Source organism: Giraffa tippelskirchi, chromosome 11, assembly GCF_054371585.1.
Source record: "Giraffa tippelskirchi isolate mGirTip1 chromosome 11, T2T-mGirTip1v1.2.pri, whole genome shotgun sequence".
In the NCBI taxonomy this organism is placed as follows: Eukaryota; Metazoa; Chordata; class Mammalia; order Artiodactyla; family Giraffidae; genus Giraffa; species Giraffa tippelskirchi.
Genome location: NC_137285.1, coordinates 8,843,137 through 8,868,840, shown reverse-complemented (window position 1 = coordinate 8,868,840; position 25,704 = coordinate 8,843,137). Strand labels below are relative to the sequence as shown.

General features: G+C 42.1%; 1 protein-coding gene across 1 annotated transcript in view; it reads right to left on the bottom strand.

The window, feature by feature from the left end:
- Positions 1 to 25,704, bottom strand: part of MYO1H (myosin IH) — a 116,641-nt gene that overhangs the window by 21,953 nt on the left and 68,984 nt on the right. The window contains exons 3-14 of the mRNA XM_081546034.1: positions 13,091 to 13,252; positions 12,195 to 12,310; positions 10,152 to 10,350; positions 8,168 to 8,248; positions 5,716 to 5,895; positions 4,571 to 4,669; positions 3,522 to 3,635; positions 3,101 to 3,172; positions 1,952 to 2,071; positions 903 to 970; positions 449 to 554; positions 75 to 155 (exon numbers count right to left, since the gene is read on the bottom strand). Coding sequence (XP_081402160.1) covers positions 75 to 155; positions 449 to 554; positions 903 to 970; positions 1,952 to 2,071; positions 3,101 to 3,172; positions 3,522 to 3,635; positions 4,571 to 4,669; positions 5,716 to 5,895; positions 8,168 to 8,248; positions 10,152 to 10,350; positions 12,195 to 12,310; positions 13,091 to 13,216 — 1,362 coding nt within the window. The 5' untranslated portion in view covers positions 13,217 to 13,252. The remainder of the gene's footprint in view (positions 1 to 74; positions 156 to 448; positions 555 to 902; positions 971 to 1,951; positions 2,072 to 3,100; positions 3,173 to 3,521; positions 3,636 to 4,570; positions 4,670 to 5,715; positions 5,896 to 8,167; positions 8,249 to 10,151; positions 10,351 to 12,194; positions 12,311 to 13,090; positions 13,253 to 25,704) is intronic.

Here is a 25,704-nt window from a genome sequence, read left to right as displayed (position 1 = left end):
AAGCCTGGGGAAAAGATCTTCTGAGTATTGAGGATATCATGGAATGGGCCCCAAGTCAACGTTAATTTTCTCACCAGAATGGAAATGATTCCTTTGTGTCTCTCTTCTACCAAATCACAGATGATCTTGTTGTTGAAATACTGAATTGGTTCCCACTAAAATGACAATGAGGAAAGAATTCTCCAGGAAGGATTAAGATTGAGCATCAAATATATTTCTTTAAAATTGATTGTCCAACTTTTCTTTTCCATATCTGATTTTTATCTCTAACATTTCAAAAAGAATACTTGCTGAATATCAAAATAATTTCCCAGGAAACAAGCAGAGAAGGACTGAAAAAATAATTTAGTACTCATCAGGAAAAACCTCCAATGAAATGATATTTCTCACAGAAATGTCTTTTGTTAGGTTAAGAAATCAAATGAGGAGAAAACATTGAAACATTTACCTCTATACCTTCCATTTCATATTCTGCCTGTTCCGCTTTTAGGGTTCTCTCAATTAATAGTTGCTGGAGTTTCTCATTGCAGTAATTTATACAGAACTGTTCAAAACTGGAGGTGCAAAAGATTTAAGTAACTAAAGCTACATGAGTAGACCAAGTTTTCCAAAAAATTTCTATTTACTTATTTTTAAGGATGCTTTTTCCATACAGAAAACTGAAGTCCTTATTAAACAGTTAATTTAATAAACTAATCAGAAGAATCAACCTAAAAGACATTTGCATTTTTAATGGTTATTCTGATTCTAGAAAATTTTATGAGGCAGGGGCTATGCAAACCTGGAGAATTTCTAGGAATAGGAAAATGAATTCCAATAACATCACCAATGCTGTAAACCAGAATCAGACCTTAAAGAAGAATGAAGAACCAGTGGATCACAATGAACTCAAACAAACTCACCCATTCTTGTCAAAGACTTCAAACCCATAGATATCCAGCAATCCTATCACGGTTTTCCCAGTAAAGTCCTAGTCAAAGTAACACACACCATTAATCATTGAGGTTGTTTACTTTGTAACACTCAATATCTGGCAACTGCCCCTGAATCTGGGATGTGGCTATAAATCTCATAGCTCCAACAATGGCTTACAGAAGAAACAGCGTGGAGATAATTTTCCCACCCTGTCTCCTGCCTGCAGCCTCCCTAGGTCCCATCCCAGCTTCCATATTCATTATCAGAGTAGAGAGACTGACCTTCCCCTTCTGATTCACTTCCTTGCTTCAGCTCTCCTCAGCCCCCCAAGCTCACATTCAGTCCAAAAAAAAGATGAGAGAGAGAGAGAAAGAGGAAAAGGGGAAGGGAAAGAAAAAGAGAGATGGAGAGAGGGAGGGAGGGAGGGAAGGAGGAAAGAAGGAAGCTATTGACAACAGTAACAAGTTCATCCAGGAGAGAAAGCAGGTATTTTGGATCATTTTCAACAGAGGGCCAAGTGCTGTCAGGCAAGGATGGCTATTTAAAGAGAATATGACTTTTCTTCTTAAGGGACACAATGTAGCATTCTGTATGATGTGCTGAGTCAAGGTATCCAAATCCATCCTTTACACATTTCCTCCATGAGTCTCACCACATCCATGCACCCCGTTGCCCTCATATCATGGCCTCAACTTCCAGCTTTGCATCAGCTCCCTTTTTAATTTAAATAATTCCGCTTAAAAGGGAAATATGCCCTTAGGGTGAGTCCAAAGGAGCTGTCTTGTTTTTTTTTCTTATACACATTAAAATATACTACTGTTAAAATGAAAAGGTTCTGTGTACACTTCAAATGCTGTGCATCCCAGACTTGGGGACACACTGACAAGATCATTTGTCAGTGCGTTTTTGTGAGCCTACTGTGTGCTAGACACTGGCAATGTAGACATGAAAAGACAGTATCTCTGCCCACCAGGAGCTTACACTCAACTCATGACCATGTTAAAGAGCCCAAGGCACCCAATATGCATGGACCAACCTTGTTCACTAAGGAGGAATTGATTTTGTTGACCAGCCAAGTAAATGTTCGCCCATAAACAGCCTTTGCCATTGCGTCTCTAGCGTAGGCAGAGAGCTCTAGTGTCAGTGGGCACATGACCTGAGAAGAACAACAGGTACTTCATTACAGAGGTTAAAAAATTTTAAAAGCCCCCAGAGTTTTCAGCCCAGGCTTTAAAGATGACTGGGGGACGAGGGCGGTTTTCCCTGATGGTCCAGGGGCTAAGACTGTGCTCCCAGTGCAGGGGACCCAGGTTCAAACCCTGGTCAGGGAACTAGATCCCACATGCTGCAACGAAGACCTGGTACAGCCAAATAAATAAATAAAATAAAGATGACTAGAGAAGGATACTTGATGGAGGAAGAACCTCCCACCTGTGCTGTTTCTTGAGTGCCAGGCACTGTGCTGAGATACAGCCTCAACCAAGACAAACAGTTTCAGCCTCTGTGGGCTCATATTTGGCAGAGGGTGTTCAACAAGCCAGAGCTTCCTGGGTGACACTACTGGTAAAGAACCTGCCTGCCAATGCCGTAGACATAAGAGATGCAGGCTCGACCCCTGGGGTGGGAAGATCCCCTGGAGGAGGGCATGGCAGCCCACTCCAGTATTCTTGCCTAGAGCATCCCATGGACAGAGGACCCTGGTGGGCTACAGTCCATGGGGTGGCAAAGAGTCGGACGTGACTGAGTGACTGAGCACAGCACAGCATTCAACAAGTCACACAAAGAAGCATCACGTAGTTCTGAAGCTGAGAGTGACAAGTGATACATATGGTGCTTTAGGGCGGGGGTGGGATGAGCAGGGGAGGGGCTTTGAGGAAGTGATCCCTGGGAACTGAAGGATGGGAAGGATTTAACTCGGTGAAGCACAGGGAAGGGTGTTGCAGCAGAGGGAACAGTATATGCAAAGACCCCATGGAGGGAAGGCAGGGTGAGCATGAAGCACCAAGAGCTCGTGATGGTGGGATGTTGGGGGATGGGGGAGGTTAAGGCCGGAGACGCTGACAGAAGCTGGACCTCGCAGGACCTGGTGGGCAGGATTCAGGTGTCTGGCCCCCCCTGGGGCCACCATCCTACTGGCGGCAGCAGCGGGGAGGGTGGGCACATTTCCCCCCAGAGCCACTTTTACCTCCTCCATTTTGGCTTCAATCTTTCTATGGGTGAGAGCTTCCAGAAGGACCCATGGGTGGACCCCTAGGAGCTGAATAAATGGAAAACAAAATGCCATTCAGCAACCCAACTTGACTCCCTAGTAAAAAGTCGGTGGTGTCTCCAGGCTCAGGTTCACCTTTCCCACCTGCTAATCGTGTTCTGGGGCAACACAGACCGTATCTGTGCAAAGCACAGTCCATGTTTAGTCTTTCAACCGACTGGCTTTTACTCACTCCCTTGCCCACCTTCTAACCAGTGTCAAGTGGGAAAACAAGGTGGTAGCCATCTGGGACGTGGGTACCCAGCTGTCTTGCTCCCCTCCCCCTCCCCTCCATCTCTGATAGGGTCTGGGGTCTCTCCTGCCCGCCTACCCCCACTCTCCCAAAGTGGACCATCACCTTGGCGATCCATTTGATCTCGTGAGTGTCCGGTACAGAGGCACAGCCTTGCTGGTTCTCTTCAAAACAAATGTTCCCCAGGTGCAGGACGCTGGCAATAATTCCAAAGAGATTCTAGGAATGTGGGAAGTGGTGAGGAGGGCAAGGAGAGAAGACGGCGGCTGCCTGATTGATAAACGTCATCAGAGGTGGTACCCGGGGGAGAACCGCACCCGCCTCCCACCCCTAATTCCAGACTGGAGATCACAGATCCTTCCCCAGAAACTGGCCCTGTGGGCTCTTATCCACTTCTGATATTAAGGGAAGAGGGAAGGAACTTCAGTGGAGGGCAGGATGCTCCCTCACTATGTCCAGCGTGGAACACCACTATTCTGGTATCTCCCTTTGTCCCCTGCCAATAAGCCATCCAGTGTTCAAATGCCACGGCCCCAGACACACACATACACACATAAATTTTTTACAAATTGTATTCTGGTCCTTGAAAAGTCAGTAGTTTCACAATCCCCCTCACCTCCCAAAAGAGACCCAAAAAATGTAAAAACAAAACGCTTATAAATCCTACAATTTGGCCCAACTTGTTCCAATAGAAAAGCATAAATAAATGATATTCCTAGCACTCTAGAGGATTAAATATTTGAGACTGGGTTTGAGAGGAAGAAGAAAGACGACTCCCTGCTGGCACCCAATACTGGGAAAATATGGGGCTGCTGGGTAAAATGCAGAATGCCCAGCTAATGTTTGAATTTCAAATAAGCGATGTCTAATGTTTAATTCTTTTTAGTTAAAAACAAAAATTTTATTGGAGTAAAGATGCTTTACAATGGTGTGTTAGTAAGCAATGTCTAATCTTTTTTAGCATGAAGCCTGTCAATGTTGGGACATACTTCTACTAAAAACCTAGCCAGTGTTTATCTGAAATTCAATGTACCTAGGTATCCTGTATCTTTATTTGCTGACTCTGGCAACTCTGTGTCATCACCAAGAAACCAGGATGGTTTCCTCAACCCCAAGCCTGGCCACAGGGAGCTCCACCCTCGAGGGGCTCATACCTCAAGATCATCTTTAGTAAAATCGATGACAGAAAAGGCATTGGAAACAGTTTTCCAGTCATTCTTGTCGTTAACAGATGACTCTTTGGCACAGCGACCCTGTTGACACAGAATTGGGCCACTTAACAGCATTTTCATAAGGACAGTTAGATGTCAAAATTTTTCTCTGCAAGCATTAAAAAGCTAGTTCTATAATGTTCTGAGCTGTGAAAAAAATAATTTTATTCTACTTGTCTAGCACCTGATGATTTGCCAACTGCAGCTTTTTTCAAATTTGGAATTTTGTTTAAAGATCTGTTCTGAGAAAACTTTCAGAGATACATATCAGTGGTATATCTTTTCATGTGCGTGTTTTTTAAAGTAGGCTTTCTTATCATTTCTGCTGAACATATTGAAGACATTTATCTCAATAGATATCTACTAAAACATGCAGTAAATGACAGCGTTTAAATTCAAGAAAACAATCTTGATACACTTAGTAACCAGCATCAAAAACTTCAAGGCAGGATTAGATAGAAGGAGATTTTCCCTGAAGGAAATAAAAGTTTGTATCTAGAGAAATACAGATGATACAGGAGGTGTGATAAGACTTTTCCCACTAAGTCTAGAAGTTGTCTTTTAAATAAGTAACAGATTACCAGTGTCACAATTTAAAGGGAAAATCTTCTAGATGAGGTTTTTTTTTTTTTTGCTTTTGTAGTATAGAGTATTTCTAGTTTCCCGATTACCTGAAGATGCATCATTTTAAAAGAGTTTCTTGTTGCATGCCGAAAACAAAGGTGTCATACCATGAAAATATTCACCAGTGAACTGGAATGTTAAACCTGCAACCTCCCAAATATCTCTCCCACACAACCAGCGCCATGGACTCCCTTCACTTCAAGGACAGGGCTAGTTTAAGTCAGACCTTAAAGAACACCTAGAGGTTTGGAAACAGTGCAAAGCACAGTCACCAAGTTTGCCAAAGTCACAGAAGATCATGAAATTGATCAAAATAATACTGGTGAATTGCTTGAGCTGTTTCCAAAGGCACTGTGGCAACAGGATCCAGTAATATGGCCATGAGCAAGTTACTGAATATCCCACAGAACTAACACCGCCCCCCACCCAAAGGGGCACCAGAGACAGGTTATGGTCCCTATAACCTGTGAGAGGTATTTATAGAGCTGGGGGTCTCGCTGCAGTCCCAGGTAAGCAAGGAGCTCCTCTTCTCCACCTTCTAGCAGCTGGTAGAAGATGTGAAAATTCCGCTCGCCCTGATTCTGATAGACGACTCGAGACTTTTCTATCAGGTAGCTGATGATATGCCCGCCTACGGGAATGCCCTTCAAAAGAGAACAAAAAAATCCAGCCAAGACAACAATCAAGGCCACTCTCTTACTATGTCTCCTGATGAACTGAAATTGTGAGTCTTAATCAACCTGATGTATCCATCTTCTAAGATTCACGTTTTCTGGGTTCCATTCCTAACCCACCAAGGTGATGAAGATATTTTCTGTTTTCATTTAGAATCAATTGTTTTACCATCCATGTTTAGGACTATGATACATCGTGATTTAATTTTTGTATATGGAGTGAAACAGAGGCCAAAGTTCTCTTTATCCATATGGATTTCCAGTTGACCACCATTTATTGGAAAGACAATTCTATCGATACTGAATCTCAATGGTGCTTTGGTCATAAGTCTGGTGACCATACAGGTAAGGAGAGCTGGGGTGCTTCTAGCCTCTGTTCTGGGCCATCAGCCTCTTAATGTCAATATATTCTTATGCCAATATTAATTATTATTATCTTAATTATTGTTTTAAATAAAATATTCAATGAAGGATCTGTATTCCATGACATACATTGAACACTTGCCAATAAATAAGAAAAAAATCACCCAATTAAAAATGAGCAAAAGACTTTAATATACAAGAGGGTCTTTAAGGGACCAATGAGCAAAACTTCATTAAAACTGAGGGAGGTACAAATTTAAACTATAGTGAGAAACCACTATATGCCACCAGAATGCTTAAGATTTAAAGGGCTGACAATACCAAATGTTGGCAAGAGCGCGGAGAAATTGGAACTCTGGTAAGAATCCAGCAGTGCAACTTCTGGGTATACACCCAGCATAAATGAGTGCTTATGTCTACTAAAAGAGGTACAAGAATTTCAGAGCACTGCTTGCAACAGCTAGCCTCAGACTGGAAACAACCCAAATGTCCATCACAGGAGAACAGATAAACAGTGATAAAAGTCGAGCAATCACAAAATGAACAACTTCATGCAGCAACACAGTTGAGTCTTACAAGACATGCTGATTCAGATAGGCCAAACATGAAATAGAACAACTATATAATTCTATTTTTTCTGAAGCTCAAGAACCAGCAAAATGAATCTGTGATTATAGATGCCAGAACAGCGATAACTTTTGGGAAGCGGGGGGCAGATATTTGTCAGAGATGGGTAGAAGAAATTTCGAGGTGCTGGGAATGTTAATATCTTGAGATGAGTGGTAGTTGCACAGGTAGATTCAAATGGAAAAATTTATTGAGCTGTGGCCATGATCTGTGTCCTTTTTAGTATGTGTTGGATTCTAAAAAATGTTTAAAAATATGTATGCTATTAAAATTTTTTCAAATTCTGTGCATGTGTGACCAGAACCCCATGTTCCAGCCTCTGGGAAATCCTTAATGAGTCTGTCCTCATCACTATACTCAACGCTTAGCCAGCTACTAGCCTAAGTGTCACTTGGAATTATATGTCCCTGAGAACTTTGCCTACCCCTCCTACCTGCAGGAGCCCCCATTTAAACTCTGTGAACAATATGTATATATCTTCTCTGGCTACTTTCATGCTACAACAGTGGAGCTGAGTAGTTGGGACAGAGGCTGTATGGTCCACAAAGCCTAAAATATTTACTATCTGACCCTATCCATGTAAGTTTGCCAACTCGTGTCATATAATCACATACACCTAAGCAATAAATTGTTTACTCTGGAACGCTTTCAAGCTTTGTAAGATATGGCATCTTGCTGACATCTAGTACATTCTCATGACCTGTCTAGGTTGCATGCAGCTGGCATTCACATGCTCTCGCTGCCATAAAACGTCTCATTGTGTGAGGATCCCACAATTGGGCCCTTCTCCTGTTGACGGGCATTCAGTCCTGGCCAGATATGTTGGTTCTTTCCAGTCCCTTTACCTTCATGAGCAGTGCTGTTGAGGCCATGCTTACACATCTGCAGGAATATTTCCAGGAGTGGAAATGGCTCCACCTTAGATTATGTGATTTCAGCACCCCAAGATGATACACTGTTTTCCAAATGGATTTGACCAACATACACCCCTTCCACCAGCTGTGTGTTGGAATTCCTCATGATCCACATCTTTGCCAACACCTGGTATCACCAGACTTCTTCATTTTTGCCCACATACTAATATGATATGTCATCATGGTCTTTATTGGCATTTCCTAAAACTATTGCTAACTATATTCAACTATTTGAGCCAAGAAGAAAACCCTTCCTCTCTTAAGGTGCCTTGAGTTGACTTTCTGTTGCTCTCAAGTTAAGGGGTCCCCAGGAAGCAGTAATAGGAACGTCAGTGTACCTTAAAGTCGAACTGTATGTCCATGTATTTCCCAAATCTGCTGGAGTTGTCATTCCGGAGTGTTTTGGCATTTCCGAAAGCCTTGGAATACAAAGGGAGGGGACACTGAACCCATCTGTCATTCGCTGACATTGAAGCTCTCCTGTTCATACAATTCCTGACCCTGAATGACAAGCTCATCGGAGGAGAGAAGGGGGAGCCAGGAATGGAAGCCACACTTTATCTGCTAAGAAGAAATCACTATTTACAGAGCAGTTGATGCCAAATATTGGGGTTGGACCCAGAGAAAAGAAAGGAAAAATATCTTCTCTCTAGAATCCATTCTAGGAATAGATTAGAAATGGCCTAAGGAGAGGTTGGGGCTTCCCTGGTGGCTCAGTGGTAAAGAATCTGCCTGTAATGCAGGAGTCACAGGAGACGCAGTTTTGGTGCCTGAGTCTGGAAGATCCTTTGGTGGAGGGCATGGCAACCCACTCCAGTATTCTTGCCTGGAGAATCCCATGGACAGAGGAGATTGGTGGGTCACAGAGTTGGACACGACTGTAGCGACTTAGCATGCATGCAAGGAGAGCTAGATAGGACCCTAGGCCCTGGCTCTAGAAGGCACTGGCCCTCATCAGCAGACATCTTCCTATAGTATAGATGTAAATTGTTCAGCCCAAAGGTCTACTGGGAAAATCCCTTCAACCATAAATGCCTTTTACGCAAAGAGCAACAAAAACACAGGAGAAAATAACATATTCAGAATCATCCAACAAGTCAGAGAATTGCAGTAGTAAAAATAATAATCAAGATGATTTTAATTAATAAAAATATTAATGAATAATAGAGTATTATTTTAGTGCTTACTAATTCTGCTGTGTGCTTTTTATGCATGGTGGTTTAGTCACTAAGTCGTGACCGACTCTTGGCGACCCCACTGACTGTAGCCTGCCAGGCTCCTCTGTCCATGGGATTCTCCAGGCTAGAATACTGGAGTGGGTTGCCATTTCCTTCTCCACTGGATCTTCCCGACCCAGGGATCGAACCTGGGTCTCCTGCACTGCAGGCAGATTCTTTACTGACTGAGCTACGAGAGAATCACATTTTTTTTTTTTTGCATTCGTCTTGTTTTTTATGCATTCATATCATTTAATCCTCAAAACCTAAGAAGCAGGTACTATGAGTAGACCCACTTTCCAGATGGGGAACTGGCTCCAGGATATGAATGATATGCAGAAGCTTGCTGATATATGATCGTCCTGAGATTAGTCTCCATGCCTGCTGGACTTCAAGGTCACACCCTTCACCACAGTACAGTAAGTTCCCTACATATAAACAAGTTCTGTTCTGAAAGCATGTTTGTAAGCCAAATGAATTTAACCTACGTTCCCAACTAACACAATTAACTATATATTAATAGTATAGTAAGTCCCCAGAACCTTCGAGGTGTGAGTTTTCAAAGATGCAAATATGCGTTTGCATGTTCAGTCACGTAAGTTAGTTCACGTGTCACGTGGAGCCTGCCCTCCATCTCCTGTTGCTGATGATCCTTCACCTCTACCATGTCCCACCCCCTCTCCCCGCTCCAGTCAGTAACTCTTCCTGCCTGTTCACTCGATGCCAGCCCCTGGATGCCAGCTGCTGTACCATAATACTGTCCTTTTCAACGTACTGTACTATAAGACTAAAAATGTTTATTAATGTATTCTTTTTGTGTGAAAAGCATTATAAGCCTATTACAGTACCATACCGTATAGCTGATTGTGTTAGTTGGGTACCTAGGCTAACTTTGTTGGTTGGACTTATAAACAAATTGGACTTACGAACCCTCTATCAGAATGCAATTTGTCCATATGTAAGGGACCAGTTGTACTACCCATGTGATCTGTTCTCTTCTTAACTCCCAGACCTGCCCATTTTGACCGACCCACCCAAGCAGAGGGTCTTCTTACTTAGTGACTTCCCTGGAACTCCCCTTTCTAGGTCCTTAAAGATCACTTACCTCCAGCACTGGGTTGGAGAACAGCAGTCTGTCACGGGCTATCTGCAGTGACTCGGTCATCGGGCAGGTCACTGCAAAATACTGCAGGATCTTCTTAGAGGCCTCTGTTTTCCCTGCCCCGCTCTCTCCAGAAATGAGGATGAAGTGGTTATTTAGCTCAGAGCACATCATGCGGTAAGCATTGTCAGCTATGGCATAGCTGGAGAAGGAGTGAGATAGAAACGGAAGGAGTAGGGCCTTTCCTGGTGGTCCAGTGCCTAAGACTGTGAGTTCCCAGTGCAGGGGGCCCGGGTTTGAACCCTGGCCAGGGAACTAGATCCCACACGCCACAACTAACCGTTCACAGGCCTCAACTAAAGATCCCATGTTGCTGCAATAAAGACCAGTGCAGGGAAACAAATTTTTTCTTTTTAAAGAAGGAGTAGAAGTGACTATAACACAACTTCCCTTGGCTCTGATGCCCACCAGAGCAGAAGGACAAACTACCTGGCCTCTCGGGAGCCACATCCAGATTGTAGTACCAGGCTCGTAGCTCGGAGAGCTAGCAAACCTTCGCCATTACCCACTAGATAGCAAACCACTAATGTGTATTAGTCACTCAGTCGTGTCTGACTCTTTGCAACCCCATGGACTGTAGCCTGCCAGGTTCCTCTGTCCATGGGATTCTCCAGGCAAGAATACTGGAGTGGGTCGCCATTCCCTTCTCCAGGGGATCTTCCCAACCCAGGGATGGAATCTGGGTCTCCTACATTGCAGGCAGATTCTTTACCATCTGAGCCACCAAGGAAGCCCCAAAACTCTAATAGTAGAAAAGTTAAAGTGAAGACTTGGGGCAGGAATAAAAAAATTTTTCAGAATTTATCAATTAAAAAATCAACCAATATTTCTTATAAGAAATTTATGTACTAAATTTTTTATGTATGTATGTAAATATTTTATGCATTTATATACTAAATTACATCCCCAAGAGATGTTCTATTAAATGTAGGTGGAAATAATATCCTGTCTAAATATTAAATAATACAAAAGATATAAGAGCTCATTTTTTCCCTTCAAAACCTAAAATACTAAATGTATAGAGATAGGAAACAAAAAAAATATTTAAAACTTCTGTTTTAAAAACAGAAACTTAGGATACTATCATAGAGGCTTTATCTACAAGGTCAGAAACTGAAGCATGAAGGTTTCTCGGGGTATACTCTTAGGATGTGGCCGTTTGAAAGCTGAGTATTTCTGTAATCACTGGTGGTGGTGAGGCAGAAAGATTTATACATGCCTTGGGAGTGGAATAGGTGAATCACTAAGAAAAAGGAAGCAAGACGCTAAATAATAGCCCAAAAGTCAACCAAGAAGGAGAAGAGGGAAATTCAGCAAACCAGAGAGTCACATACAGACCAGGCAGAATATTGCTTTTCTTACCGATCGCCAGTCCGGGTAAGTTCCTAGTCACGGGCACCCTTCTCAGCTGCCATGATACTCAAGCACCAGTAGGTGGCACTATAGCAATCCACTTCCCAGAGAAGGTAACTCTAGCTACAGCAGTCACACAAAGATTCTACTTTTCATCACAATTAAAATGAGACTTGATAATGATCTGCTGATGTTTTCTATTGTGTTGAAAGATTTATTTCAGAAGAAGGGAGTAATTTAAGTGAGGTACAGAACCTAGTGAGCATGCATCAAGAATTCAGATGGATGGATATATGAATGGATGGATGGGTGAGTGGATGGATGGATGGGGGGGTGGGGGTGGGTAGATAGGTAGATGGATGGATGAATGGGGTGGATGACGGATGGGTGGATGGGTGGATGGGTGTGTGGGTGAATGGATGGGTGTGTGGGTGAATGGGTGGATGCATAGGCTAGTGGATGGATGGATGGATAGGTAGATGGATGGATGAATGGGGTGGATGATGGATAGGTGGATGGATGGGTAGGTGGGTGGGTAATAGGTGGACATATGAGGTGAAGGGAGAGAGGGGAGAAAAAGAGAGGCAGAAAGAGAAAAATACTCCTATTGCTGACTCCATGGGTGCTACTTACACATGTGGTGGCAGTTCGAAGAAGCTGACCCCTTGATAAAGTTCCATCTGGCTCAGAGTATAGATTCCCAGCTCCTGGTATGGGTTCACAGACACAAGGAGGGTCCCAATGTATGTCTAGAGGAACAGACCAAAGCACTAGTGAGGAATTCCAGGGTGCAAATGCCTCTGGCAAAAGGCCATCATGTGCTACGATCCCCATGTGCCCCTTCAGTACTGGGGATACAACATGGTAAATAAGTCAGGTTGTGTGTGTGCGTGGGCAGATGTCTCCGCTGTCATGGAACCTAGCTGGCATGGGTGGACAGACTAACAACCAAGTGAACAAGACTGCTCCACTTAGTGTGTTAAGAAAGGCCTGATTCTGCTGGCAGCCACGTTGCCACCGTGCAGAGAGGCTGCTGCAGAAGGAAACTGATGCAAAAGAAAGCAGAGGGATGGGAAAGAGTCCTCAAGACATCATCCTAGGCCCTAGAGATCTACTTCTGGACCCTGAAGTTACATAGGTTGACAGATTCTCTCTCGCAGCTTAGGCTGATTTTAGTCGGGTCTCCAGCACTGGCAGCCAGAAAGGTCTTAATACAAAGGATCACAGTGCACCTGACTGGTCCCTGGACATGCCCCCTCCGACGGTTAACCTAGAGTGACACTGTTCACAACCATCCAGACTAGAGACCGGGGGACTTCCCTGCTGCTCCAGTGGCTACGACTCTGCCCTCCCCGTGCAGGGGGCCCAGGTCTGGTCCCCGGTCAGGGAACTAGATCCTACATGCCGTAACTAATATCCAGTGCAGCTAAACAAATTAAATAAATTAAAAAAAATTGTTTTTAAAAAGGCCAAAGACCGGAAGGGAACCACCATTCTAGGAAAAACAGCTGAGAAATGAGTTACGCTACATAGATGAGGTTCTCGCTGAAACGCTTGCGGAGGTTGTCCAGAAAAGCAGATTCACTGGTGTATGCGTCCAGCAGCACAAAATCCTGCACCCCGACCTTGTCACGTGCAGTCAGCGTGCCTTCCATGTGCAGACGGATGTGCTTGCGTCTTACTTCTTCTTTCTATGGAAAACACAACCTTCCTCAGCAACTCACTTATCATATCATTTTTATCATGTCTAGTATGGAAATAGCAAGATCCCAGATCCTGGAGATAGCTGAGAGCAGAGATTACATTATGTTTGCTTCATTAAGCATTTATGATCTGGTTAGGGATACAAGTAATGATAGTAAAAGCAGTAACTATAGCACCAGCAGCAGCTGCCAGGGACTCAGCATTCACTGCTTCAGCATGACACTAACCGTTTAACATGTACTATTTCTATTGATCCTCATTCCGACCCTATGACGTGCTATTATCATGCCCTTTAGACTTCATCAAACATAAACCTTCTCATCAGAAGACACATTTGTTAAGAAATAAATCAGCCAGCCACAGGCTGGCAGAAAAAATGTTCATGAATTACATACCTGCAAAGAACTTGTATCTAGAATAAAATACTCAGCTCAGTTAAGAGAGAAAAAAAAACAAAACTCAGACCTAACAGAAACTGGGCAAAAGACTTGAATGGATGCTTCACAAATGAAGATAGACAGATGGTCAATAAGCACATAGAAAAGTCCTCAACATCATTAGTCATCAGAGAAATGTACCCTTAGAATCACAATGAGGTGCCACCAGAAAAGTTCAAATGAAAAAGACAACATTGAATATTCTCGAGGATGTAAAATGATAGAATTTTCATACATTGCTGGCAGGAAGATCAACTGGTCGAATCACCGGGGAAAGGTCTGGCAGTTTCTAATGAAGTTAACCAAGCCTCTACCCGTTGATGCAGCAATTCCGTTCCGAAGTATTTACACAAGAGGAATGTAGACATAGGTCCACAAAAAGACTGGAACATGAAGGTTTACATCAAGTTTATTCATGATGGCCCCAAACTGGAAACAATCCAAGCTCCCATCAACCAGAGAACGGAAGTGGAACATCTATACAATAGAATGGGTACAGCAGTGAAAGAGAAATGACAGGTGTACACAATGACACAGACATTATCCCGAGCGAAAGAGCTCAGACACAAAAGACCGCATGCTGTATGCTTCCATTTATATGACATTCCAGGACAAGCAAAACTAATCTACACTGAAAATCACAGCAACTGTTGCCTGGTTATGGGGGACTGCCTGGCCGAGGACATTTCTGGAGTGATAGAAACATTCTCTAACTTGGTACAGCTATGAGTTACATGGGTGTATCTATTCGTCAAGATAAATGGCTACAGTGGTGTGCGTTTTGATACATGTAAATTCTGTTTTGAAAAGAACCAAAAAAATAATCAATTGGGGAGTGGAGGATCCAGAGTGGATGGAGGTGAAGATGATAACAGAATGGCAGAATGCTCATAATTGTTGAAGCCGGGTGATGGGTATAGAAGGGATTTATTATTCTCTTCTGTTTACATTGTTGTTGTCCAGTCCTGTCCCTGACTCTCTGTGACCCCATGGACTGCAGCACGCCAGGGGGTATACGTGAAATTCTCCATAATAAGAAGTTTTAAAAAACCAGATCACCACCAGGTGTCTCCCTACACTAGCCAAATGAAGCTAGAAGGAGCAATCATGAGCTATCAAAGGATAAAAATGATGCATTTAGATCAAATTATTTCAGGAGGATCCTCTGGAGTAGGGAATGGTAACCTGCTCCAGTATTCTTGCCTGGGAAATCCCACGGACCCAGAAGCCTAGTGGGGCCACAGAGGGTCAGACACGGTTAAGAGACTGAGCACACGTGCATTCTAGTCGATTACAAATATTCCCACCTAAAAAAACTTTTATAACAGAGGCATAGTGATAAGTATAGAAGGAGGAAGGATAACAAAGAAATTCAAGGTTTCAGTTTGAGCAAAACGAAGATGATTAAGACTTATCAGTTGAGTTCAGTTGCTCAGATTAAGAGACGAATCAGTTCAGTTTAGTCGCTCTGTCGTGTTCAACTCTGGCGATCCCATGGACTCTAGCACACCGGGCTTCCCTGTCCATCACCAACTCCCGGAGCTTGCTCAAACTCATGTCCATCGAGTCGGTGATGCCATCCAACCATCTCATCCTCTGCCGTCCCCTTCTGTCTTATAAGAGACTTATATTTTATAAGTATAGCATGGTGATGAAAGATGCAAAGACTTTGGACCATGAGTCTGTCCAGGTTCAAATCTCATCTCTGTTGCCCCCGGGCAGTATAATCTTGGGAAAGGCTTATGCTTTCCAAGTCCCTGTCTCATGTCTGTAAAACGGAATCATAAGTGTAGCTACTTCATAGGATTATTGGTTTGAACAGGACCATGGAAAGCTCTTGGAACAGCGCCAGAGACAGTATCAGCTCTGTGAGTTCTTGCTTCCGTCCTCATGACTATCAATGATTAGATTGTTAGAAAAAAGAGCATAACAAAGCAAAACAGAAATCTGCTGGTGAGTAGTCAGCAAGCCCCATATGAAATGGAGTGGGCTGGAGTCTGAAGATCCCCTGAAGGAGGAAATGGCAACCCACTCCAGTATTCTTGCCTGGAGAATCTCGTGGACAGAGGAGCCTGATGGGCTACAGTCCATGGGGCCACAAACAGTTGGACATGACTGAGCACACACACTCTTCATTCTTTATTAGAGTCTGAAGTAACCTCTAGAGCTGCACCCATGAGTATTACTGCAGTCTGATCTCTGCATGTGGAGGGTTGCAGAGATTAACAAAGCTTCTTTCTTATTCCAGTCCTGGAGAGGGGAGTGGCAATATGCTTACCGGAGTGAGTCCAGCAGTGAGCCCCAGGGCCTTGTGTGGCCCAACGAGATTTGATAAAACCCCATAGATTAAAGAAGGTGACAATGATTTTTAACTCGCAATGGCCAAAGCACAGTGCAACCATGTCAGCCTGGAGTTCCGTTTGTTGCAGTATTTCAGTACTAAAATCTGGATTTTTTTAATCTAGTTTATTTCAAAATATCTTTAGAAGGACATGGACAAGCTAGAGGGTCCCAATGATATTGACAAGAATGGTCAGAGAGATGAATATTGGAGCAGGAGAAAGGGTAATGAAGAAATTGAAGGGTTTCATCTTGACCAAAGAGACTTTATCATTAAGAAAACATTAATACCATAAACAACCAGACAAGAGGGAAATTAAAGAGTAAGAGATCTTTGCTATACCTAAGAAAGAATTCCATCTTTGGGTGATAAAACTAGGAGATACTACTAGGCAAACACAAAGAGCAGGGATCACAAACTCTGCTACCTAAAGGGCAGGTACTGGAACCGAGTCAAGCTGCAGGTGGCAGGGACTCATGCAGACTAGCGAGTGAACGGCCATCTACGTGCAGCCACTGCTTGCAGTGAGCTGGCTGACACCAGGCAAGGATGTCCAGCTTGTGTTGCCAAACCCTTCCAATTCTTCAAGAAAAGTTTTCAACATAGAATTTTATGGATAATTTGCCCTGTAGAATCCCCCACATTCTGGATTTTGTGGACTGCATTCTTACAGAGTCATGTGACATGTTTCTCTCATCCATTTTCTGAAAACTGCTAGTTTGATCTAGAAGACTTATCAGATGCAGAACTGAGTCATTCAGGCAAAAAGATTTTATAGGCAGTACAGTGTACTTCCAACAGAAGTACATAAGGTCTGGCTGATGTTTTAAGATGTCAGTGCTCTAACACAGATGCCTAAATCCAGATTTTCTTAAGAGACTGCAAAAAATGGTAATATTCCAACTCTTTCACTTCTTTATTTATTAGCTGGAATCTTTCTATAAAGAGAAACTTTATTAACTATTTGGTTGCCCCAAGGTTCAGTATGGGGAGAAAAAAGGTAGGATAAATGCTTGCTTTGCCTGTTTTCAGAACAAGTTGGTTCCATAGCATTTTTCAAAAGGGACCATGAGTTTTTAATATTATGAGATTGCAGGTTTAACTGTATTTGACATATTTAATTTCATGGCAATTATTTATTCTTACAGGATACTAAAATTGACTTCCCTGATAGCTCAGTTGGTAAAGAATGCACCAGCAATGTGGGAGACCTGGGTTCAATTCCTGGGTTAGGAAGATCCCCTGGAGAAGGGAAAAGCTACCCACTCCAGTATTCTGGCCTGGAGAATTCCATGGACTGTATAGTCCATGGGGTCGCAAAGAGTCGGACACAACTGAGCAACTTTCACTTCACATGCTAAAATTATCCAACTTTTGGAGAGTGGGGGAACCTTTTAAGTGGGCTCTTGAGTCCTTTTGACATGACCTTAACAGTCTTTGATAGCTTTCCTTGCTTATCAAAATGCCAAGCTGCTTTCAGGTTTATTTTATATATTCTCAACCTGGACCTTGAATCTGCCCAAGGAACTCCGATTTCTTTCGATGGGGAGGTGGTAGATACCACAGTCAGACACTAGGGGTGCTCACTGTTACTGGGGTGCTCACTGTCGCTGGGGTGCTCACTGTTTCTAAAGCATTTCATTAGAGACACCAAGAAAGTTTGTTTTTTTTTTAATAAAATACATGAGTTTATTCTAATCCTATCAATTTAAATACACAACTAAGGAATTTGTACTTAAACTTTCTTTACTTTTATCTCTTCCCCTTTCTCCTATCTAAAATTCCAATTCAGTGATATAATTATTCACTGGCTTTATTCCACAAGTCACATAACAGTCTCAATACAGTAATACTAACACGATCATCAACATGATTACTGAAGAGCATTTGAAATATTTTTTAAAGAGGTACTTCTCTATTTTTTGTTGTTTGTTTTGTTGGTTGTGTTACGGCATGTGGGATCTTAGTCCCCTGATCAAGGATCAAACCCTCACTTCCTGCATTGGAAGTGCAGAGTCTTGGAGAGCTAGGGAAGTCCAAAAGTTATTTGTCTTCAGGACATCCCTGGTGGCACAGTGGATAAGATACTGCCTGCCAATGCAGGGGACACAGGTTTGATCCCTGGTCTGAAGATTCTACAGCCAGGGAGCAACTAAGCCCATGCATCAAAACTACTGAAGCCTGTGCGGCTAGAGCCCGTGCTCTGTGAAAAGAGAAGCCACTGCAATGAGAAGCCTGTGCACCACAATGAAGAGTGGCTCCCACTTGCTGCAACTGGAGAAAGCCCACGCAAAGCACCAAAGACCCAGAGCAGCCAAAAATAAATAAACAAATAAATAATCTAAAAAATTATTTGTCTTCAGAGTACTTCCCTGGGTTTGTATAGGCACATTACTATGCTTTAAGCTCCCTTTAAATAGTTGATTTCCATGTGACTATATATACCAGCAGTGAGATAGACATATTTTGGTTCAGTTTTATAGTTTTATTCCTTATTTGAGGAGACTGATTTTGAAATTATATTTTACCATTATGTAAAATATACCTAATGATGCCAAAAACAAAATAAGGCATTTTCAAAGATCTATCATACTTGTCCCTTCTACCCTATTACCTTCTTCCTGCTGTAAACAATCATTTCAAAAGCTTTAGAATACTAAAAATTGTTTCTTTTCTTAAATAGAAGCAAATACACACGAAGATTTGCTTTCCTCCTTTCTTAGGCTATGCTTGCAAACTCAAAATGCTATTTTTCCACCAGTCTTTTCACTGGGAAATCTATCCGGGAGATCCCTTCAGAGCTGTTTATAATGACATTCCTCATTCCTTTCCAGGGTTGCAAAGTACTCCATTGTATGTACATACTATACAGTTGACCCTTGAACAACACAGGTTTGAACTTTTTTCAATTAACTTAGATTTAAATAGCCACAGGTGGCTAGTGACTAGTGTTTATGCTGCACAGGTCTGGAATCTAATTTCCAGTTCAAAGGAAAACAAAGAATGAGAAACACTTTAATAAAAAAAGCACTTCCATCAATAGTCACCTAAATTCAAACTAGGAAACTCTATGAGACAAACTATCTAGTTTTTTCATCATTTGTTGAAGAACACTGCAAGAGAATCTACATCTAAAAGACTTGAAACAGAAAGATGCAAATCAAAATCACAATAAGCCATCACTTCATACCCACTAGGATGGCTACAATCAAAATGTCAGACAATAGCAAGTGTTGGTGAGGAAACAGAAAAATTGGAATCTTCGGATATTGTTGATGAAATATAAAATGGTGCAGTCACTTTGGGAGACAGCCTAGCAGTTCCTCAAAAGGTTAAATATAGACTTCCAATATGACCCAGCAGTTCTCCTCTTAGGTATATAGCCAAGAGAAATGGGAACATGTGTCTACACAAAAACTCGTATAGACATGTCCACAGCAGCATTATTCATAATGGTCCCAAAGTGGAAACAACTCAAATGTCCATCAACTGATGAATGAATAAACAAAATGTAGCATACCTATACAATGAAATATTAGTTGGCAATTAAAAGGAATGAAGTGGGACTTGCCTGGGGGTCCAGTGGTGGAGAATCTGCCTTCCGGTGCAGGAGATGCATGCTTGATCCCTGGTCAGGGAATTAAGAGCCCATCTTGGTCGGGGAATCAAGAACTCACATGCCATGGGGCTACAAAGTCCGCACAACTCAATGCAAGATCCTGCGTGTCACAACTAAGACATGACACAGCCAAAAATAAATAAATATTTTTAAAAACAATATCTAAAAAAAAAAAAGGAATGAAGTACTGATACATATATGGATCAACTTTGAAAACACTATGCTAAGTGGAAGAAGCCAGTCACAACAGATCACATATATGATTCCATTTATATGAAATGTCCAGAATAGGCAAATCTATAGTGATGGAAAGGTAATTAGTGGTTACCAAGGGTGGTGGTGGGGTGTTGAGAGAAAATGAGAAGTAACTGCTATAGGATAAAAGGTTTCTTTTTTTTAAATATGTATTTTATTTATTTATTTTTGGCTGCTCGGCATGTGGGATCTTGGTTCCTGGACTAGGATCAAACCCATGCCCTCTGTAGTGAAAGTATGGAGTCTTAACCACTGGACTGCTAGGGAAGCCCCATTAAGGGCTCTTTTTAATGTGATGACAGTGTTTTAAAATTGATTTTGGTGATGGTTGCACAACTCTGAATATACTAACAAACTTGAGTTGTGTACTTCAGAGGGTGAATTTCCTGAATGGTATGTGAATTAGATTTCAAAACTGTCACAAAATCAAGATCTAAATGTGAAAGGCAAAACTACAAAGTTTTAGAAACAAATGTAAACGTTATCTTCATCACCATGGGATAGGGAAAAGTTACTTCATAATTTATACAAAGAATATCAATCATAAAGGGAAGGGAAGGGAAGTGTTAGCAGCTCAGTTGTGTCTGACTCTTCGTGACCCCATGGGCTGCAGTCCACCAGGCTCCTCTGTCCATGGGGATTCTCCAGGCAAGAATACTGGAGTGGGTTGCCATTTTCTTCTCCACGGGGTCTTCCCAACCCAGGGATCGAACCCAGGTCTTTCAAATTGCAGGTGGATTCTTTTTCATCTGAGCCACCAGGGAAAGCATCAAAACAGGGAAAAACCTCAGGTTCTAACGATAATAAAATACATGGCTATCACTACCACATAATGCTATAATCACATCAGACAGTTATTCAGAGCTTTACAGAGCACCATGCACTGCCTTAAGGACTTTTCATATATGGATTCATTTGAAGCCTTTCAACAACCCTATAAGGTAATAGATATTTTACTCCCATTTTTCAGATGTGAGAGCTGAGGCTAAGAGAGGTGAAGTAACTTGCCACAAGGATAGTAGAGCTGACAGAGATTCAAATCTAAACCATTTATATTCAAATCTAAGCCATCCATGCTCTTTTTTACACATTCCACAAGGACACAAAACAAGATTTCAAGAAATAGAAATACATGTCAGATCCTGGAAAAGGAGATTCAAAGATATTTAATTTAACTATTATGTTGTGTACAGTTGTAAGAGTGAATGAAGGACAATTAGGCTCACCAACGTGGCTTGATTTCAAATAAACAGCATTGTTCAAAGAAAAGCAAATCACATAAGAATATACACATATGTATGTAGTTTCTATTTTAAACAAGGTCCCAAACAAGCAAAATTAAGCAATATGCCGCTTGAGGATACATTCACAAGTGATCCAACTACCAGGAAAACAAAGGATTGTACTTATCTAACACTGGGTAAAAACATAGAGTTATTATTCTTTAGAGTATACATATATGCTCTTCTTCATGTATGTTATTTTGCAATAAAAATACTAAAAAAACTAGGCCAACCTCATTTAGGTATAGGTATAGCAATACCAAATTCCTCAATAAGTGATTAGTAAACAGAATTCCGGAGAAGGGAATGGCAACCCACTCCAGTCCTCTTGCCTGGAAAATCCCATGGATGGAGGAGCCTGGTAGGCTGCAGTCCATGGGGTCGCTAGGAGTCGGACACGACTGAGCAACTTCACTTTCACTTTTCACTTTCATGCATTGGAGAAGGAACTGGCAACCCACTCCAGTATTCTTGCCTAGAGAATCCCAGGGACGGGGGAGCCTGGTGGGCTACTGTCTGTGGGGTCGCACAGAGTCGGACACGACTGAAGCGACTTAGCAGCAGCAGCAGCAGCAGCAAACAGAATTCAATATAACAATAAAGGGATAGTAAAATGTTACCAAGTGGGATTTATTCCAGGAAGGCATATTAGAAAATCTATTAATAATAGACTTATCATATTAGTTGATCAAGAGTGGAAAACTACACATCTCATAGATTCTTAAATGGCACTTGATAAAGTTCAACTGTCTTGATAATTACATTTATCAAAAACAACCGAAACCAAAACAAATTCCAAAAGGATCAAAGATTGAAACATCAAAAAAGAAAATTATAAAATATTAGAAGAAAATACAGGTGAAGGGAGGAATGCCTTTTCAAGTATGATACAAAATTCAGAAGCCAGAGAAGAAAACACTGATCAATTCAACTACAAAGAAAAATTTCAGGCTAGGAAGAGCATCATGAGCAGAGTCAAAAGATAAAAACATTTTGGGGAAAAAAAAAGTGCAATTCACATCTCAGACAAATGACTCATTTCCTTGATATATAAAGAGCTTCCATAAATCAATAAGAAAAAGTTCAACACCTCCCAACGTGCATCACATCAGAAGTGGGAAAGGGATATAAACAATTCACAGAAAATAATATGAAAATTTGTCTTTTAAACATTAGAGAAAGATACTCAACTTCACTCCAAAGAGAAATGCTGTTAACATACGTTGAAATACCACTAAAATATCATTTCTCATTGTTGGCAATCTGACAGGTGACGTTTGAGAACACAGTCTTCATGACATTGTGGCAAAGAATTACTTGCATCTATTACAGGTGAGAGGACACATATATTGTAGAACATCTATGAAATGTAATTTGATAATATATTTTAAAAATTTTAAAAATACATAAAAATTTACACATTCTTTTATGTAATAATTTCACTTATAGATATTTATTCTATTACATATGATCTCACAAAGATAAAACCCAGATATTCATCAATAAGGAAACAGGTAAATTAAATCATGATACATGCAACACAATGGAATTCTACAGAGGTGCTGATTCTCCTGAACAGATTGCTACCATGTAATGTGAGGTCATAATATTTCTTTAACAGATTTTTTGTAAGGATATGAGGTAGCAGTGAATAAATAGTAGTCCTTCCTCTAGAAGTAGTAGATGATAAAATAACAATGGATGTAGAAATATTGGGTTGGCCAGAAAGGTCTTCGGGGGTTTTTATGTAACATCTTATGGAAAAACCCAAACAAATCTTTTGGCCAACCCAATAATAGTGAGAACTAAGTTTACAGCCAGGAAGGGACCCAGCTGGGATTCAACACACACCTGTCACTCCAAACTCACTTTTCTATCTTGACTCAATTTAGCTCTTGCAGCAAAGGTAAGCACGTCTCTGTGTTTGCTTCAATGCTCCACCATGGCGCCTCATGTCTTTCATATGTAACAGGTTAGAACAGGTTTATCTGCATCTGAGTGAGAACCACAGATTTGTCCTGCATTGGAACTTCTGATTCTGTGGCAATGAGATTGGGACCGTGAACAGATTTGCTCATCCTACTTCAACCACAAAATAAAACCACTAGCTACAATAGTCTCACAGTCAGTTCTAGGGCTGTTTCAAAGATCCCTATGCAGTTAGACTTGATAGGTACAGAAGGGGACCCCCAAACTTCTCCAAACCTTCCCCTATCTTGGATAGATTATACTTGGGCTAAAAACTCACTATTGATCCCTTTGCTTTGGGTTCACTTGTTGTGTCTAAGGTTGATGGGCACAGGTTTAAGAAGTTTTGGTGAAAAGAAGTGAACTGAAAGACCTGGCTTACGTGGACAGTTGCAAAAAACAAAGGATTTCTACACTGAGAAATTTGCAACAACTAACCACGCCACTCCCTTACCTTGTCTTTAAAAGTGCTTTGTTGAAACCCTTCAAGGACTTTGGGGTTTGGGGGGCATGAGCCACCTGTCTTCTTGTATGCCCCTGCAATAAACCGTTCTCTGCTCTGAACTCCCAAGATTTTGGTTTGTTTGGCTTCTCTGTGCATTACCCAGGTTCGGTAACAATAACATAATGGATAGAATTTTAATAAATCTAGAAGAAAAAGGATGATCTTTTGACTCAAACTGGAGCTCAAATTGTAAACCGTAAGGTTTTTGAGCAAGCTCTGGGAAATGGTGAAGGGCAGGGAAACCTGCTGTGCTGCAGTCCATCCGGTTGCAGAGTCAGACAGGACTGGGTGACTGAACAACAACATCAAGGTTGGACGCAGGGAAAGGCCCTTTCAATAAATCTCACGGTCACTAGGTCCCGTCCCTCCATCAACTAAATAACGAGGCCACGCCTGGAGGTTCCCCAACAGTTGCTTGGTGACTTGTAGCTTGTGGGTAAAAGCTCTCATTTTTTTGCTGACAGGATTACAAAGCCTTTGGTGGCTGAAGAGTAAAGGCCTTTGGGTCTGTTTTCTCTTTCCAAACTTAAACCGGAAGCAGTCGGCTCCATGCAAAAGACAATCATGAGTGAATCTGGTCACTCCACGTCTCAGCTGTGACGTTTGCCATGTCCAAGTCCCGCATTTTTCGAGATGCACAACAAGGCCTTTTGGCTTGTTCTCAGTAGTAGGATCTGAAGAGTGATGTATCAGGTTTGCTAGTTCTTTTCTCCAATTTGCGTGGACACATAACTATGCCATCTCTGCACCAGTTAAAATCATTTAGATGCTTCCATTTTGTGAAACTAGTCTGATTTCTTTTGAAAAGTGTAATTTTTATTTGCAGAGCAAATGATTTTTTTTTTAAGTTATGAAAATCCAGGGTCTTCCCAGGTGGTGAAGCAGTAAAGAATTCGCCTGCCAATGCAGGAGACGCAAGAGAGGTGGGTTCGATCCCTGGGTCGAGAAGATCCCCTGGAGAAGAAAATGGCAACCCCACTCCAGTATTCTTGCCTGGAGAATCCCATGGACAGAGGAGCCTGGCGGGCTACAGTCCATAGGGTCACAGAGAGTCAAACCTGACTTAGTGACTAACGCTTTCACTTTCACACTTTGGTGAGTATGGAGTTGAATGAAAGAGGCACATGAGGGGCTTCTAGGGTAACGAAGATGGTGGTTGTATGGGTGTGAGCTTTATAATAATTCATCAAACTGCACAGTTATTTCGGAGAAGGCAATGGCAACCCACTCCAATAATCTTGCCTGGAAAATCCCATGGATGGAGGAGCCTGGTAGGCTGCAGTCCATGGGGTTGCGAAGAGTCGGACACGACTGAGCGACTTCACTTTCACTTTTCACTTTCATGCATTGGAGAAGGAAATGGCAACCCACTCCAGTGTTCCTGCCTGGAGAATCCCAGGGACGGCGGAGCCTGGTGGGCTGCCGTTTATGGGGTCGCACAGAGTCGGACACGACTGAAGCGACTTAGCAGCAGCAGCAGCAGCAGCAGTGGGTGTAGTGGTAAAGAACCCACCTGCCAATGCGGGAGATGCAAGAGATGTGGGTTCAATTTCTGGCTCAGGAAGATCCCCCAGAGGAGGAAATGGCAACCCACTCCAGTATTCTTGCCTGGAGAATCCCATGGACAGAGGAGCCTGGTGGGCTACAGTCCATGGGGTCGCAAAGAGTCAGACCTGACTCACTGACTGAGCGTGCATGCGCGCACTTTTATTTATATATTTTTCAGTGTGTGGGTTACAGCCCACAATCAAAAACCTTTTGAAAACATCATATCTTAATTGTTTCCTTTCAAGATAAAGAATGTAGGGCAGCAGTGCCTATGAGGAAGTCCACGTTTATTTTTCACTTATTCGCTATAAAATCGGAGCTGAGGAAGCTGAGTCACTGAAAGCCTTGCTTCAGTGAAAATTAGGTAGACTTGTGGAGATAGCAGGTAAACAGGATAAACCAAAAGAGAAAGACTGGGAGGATGGAAGTTATGTTCACATGTCAGAAGGAAGATCAACATTCTGTTGCAGCTTTTAAAAGTAT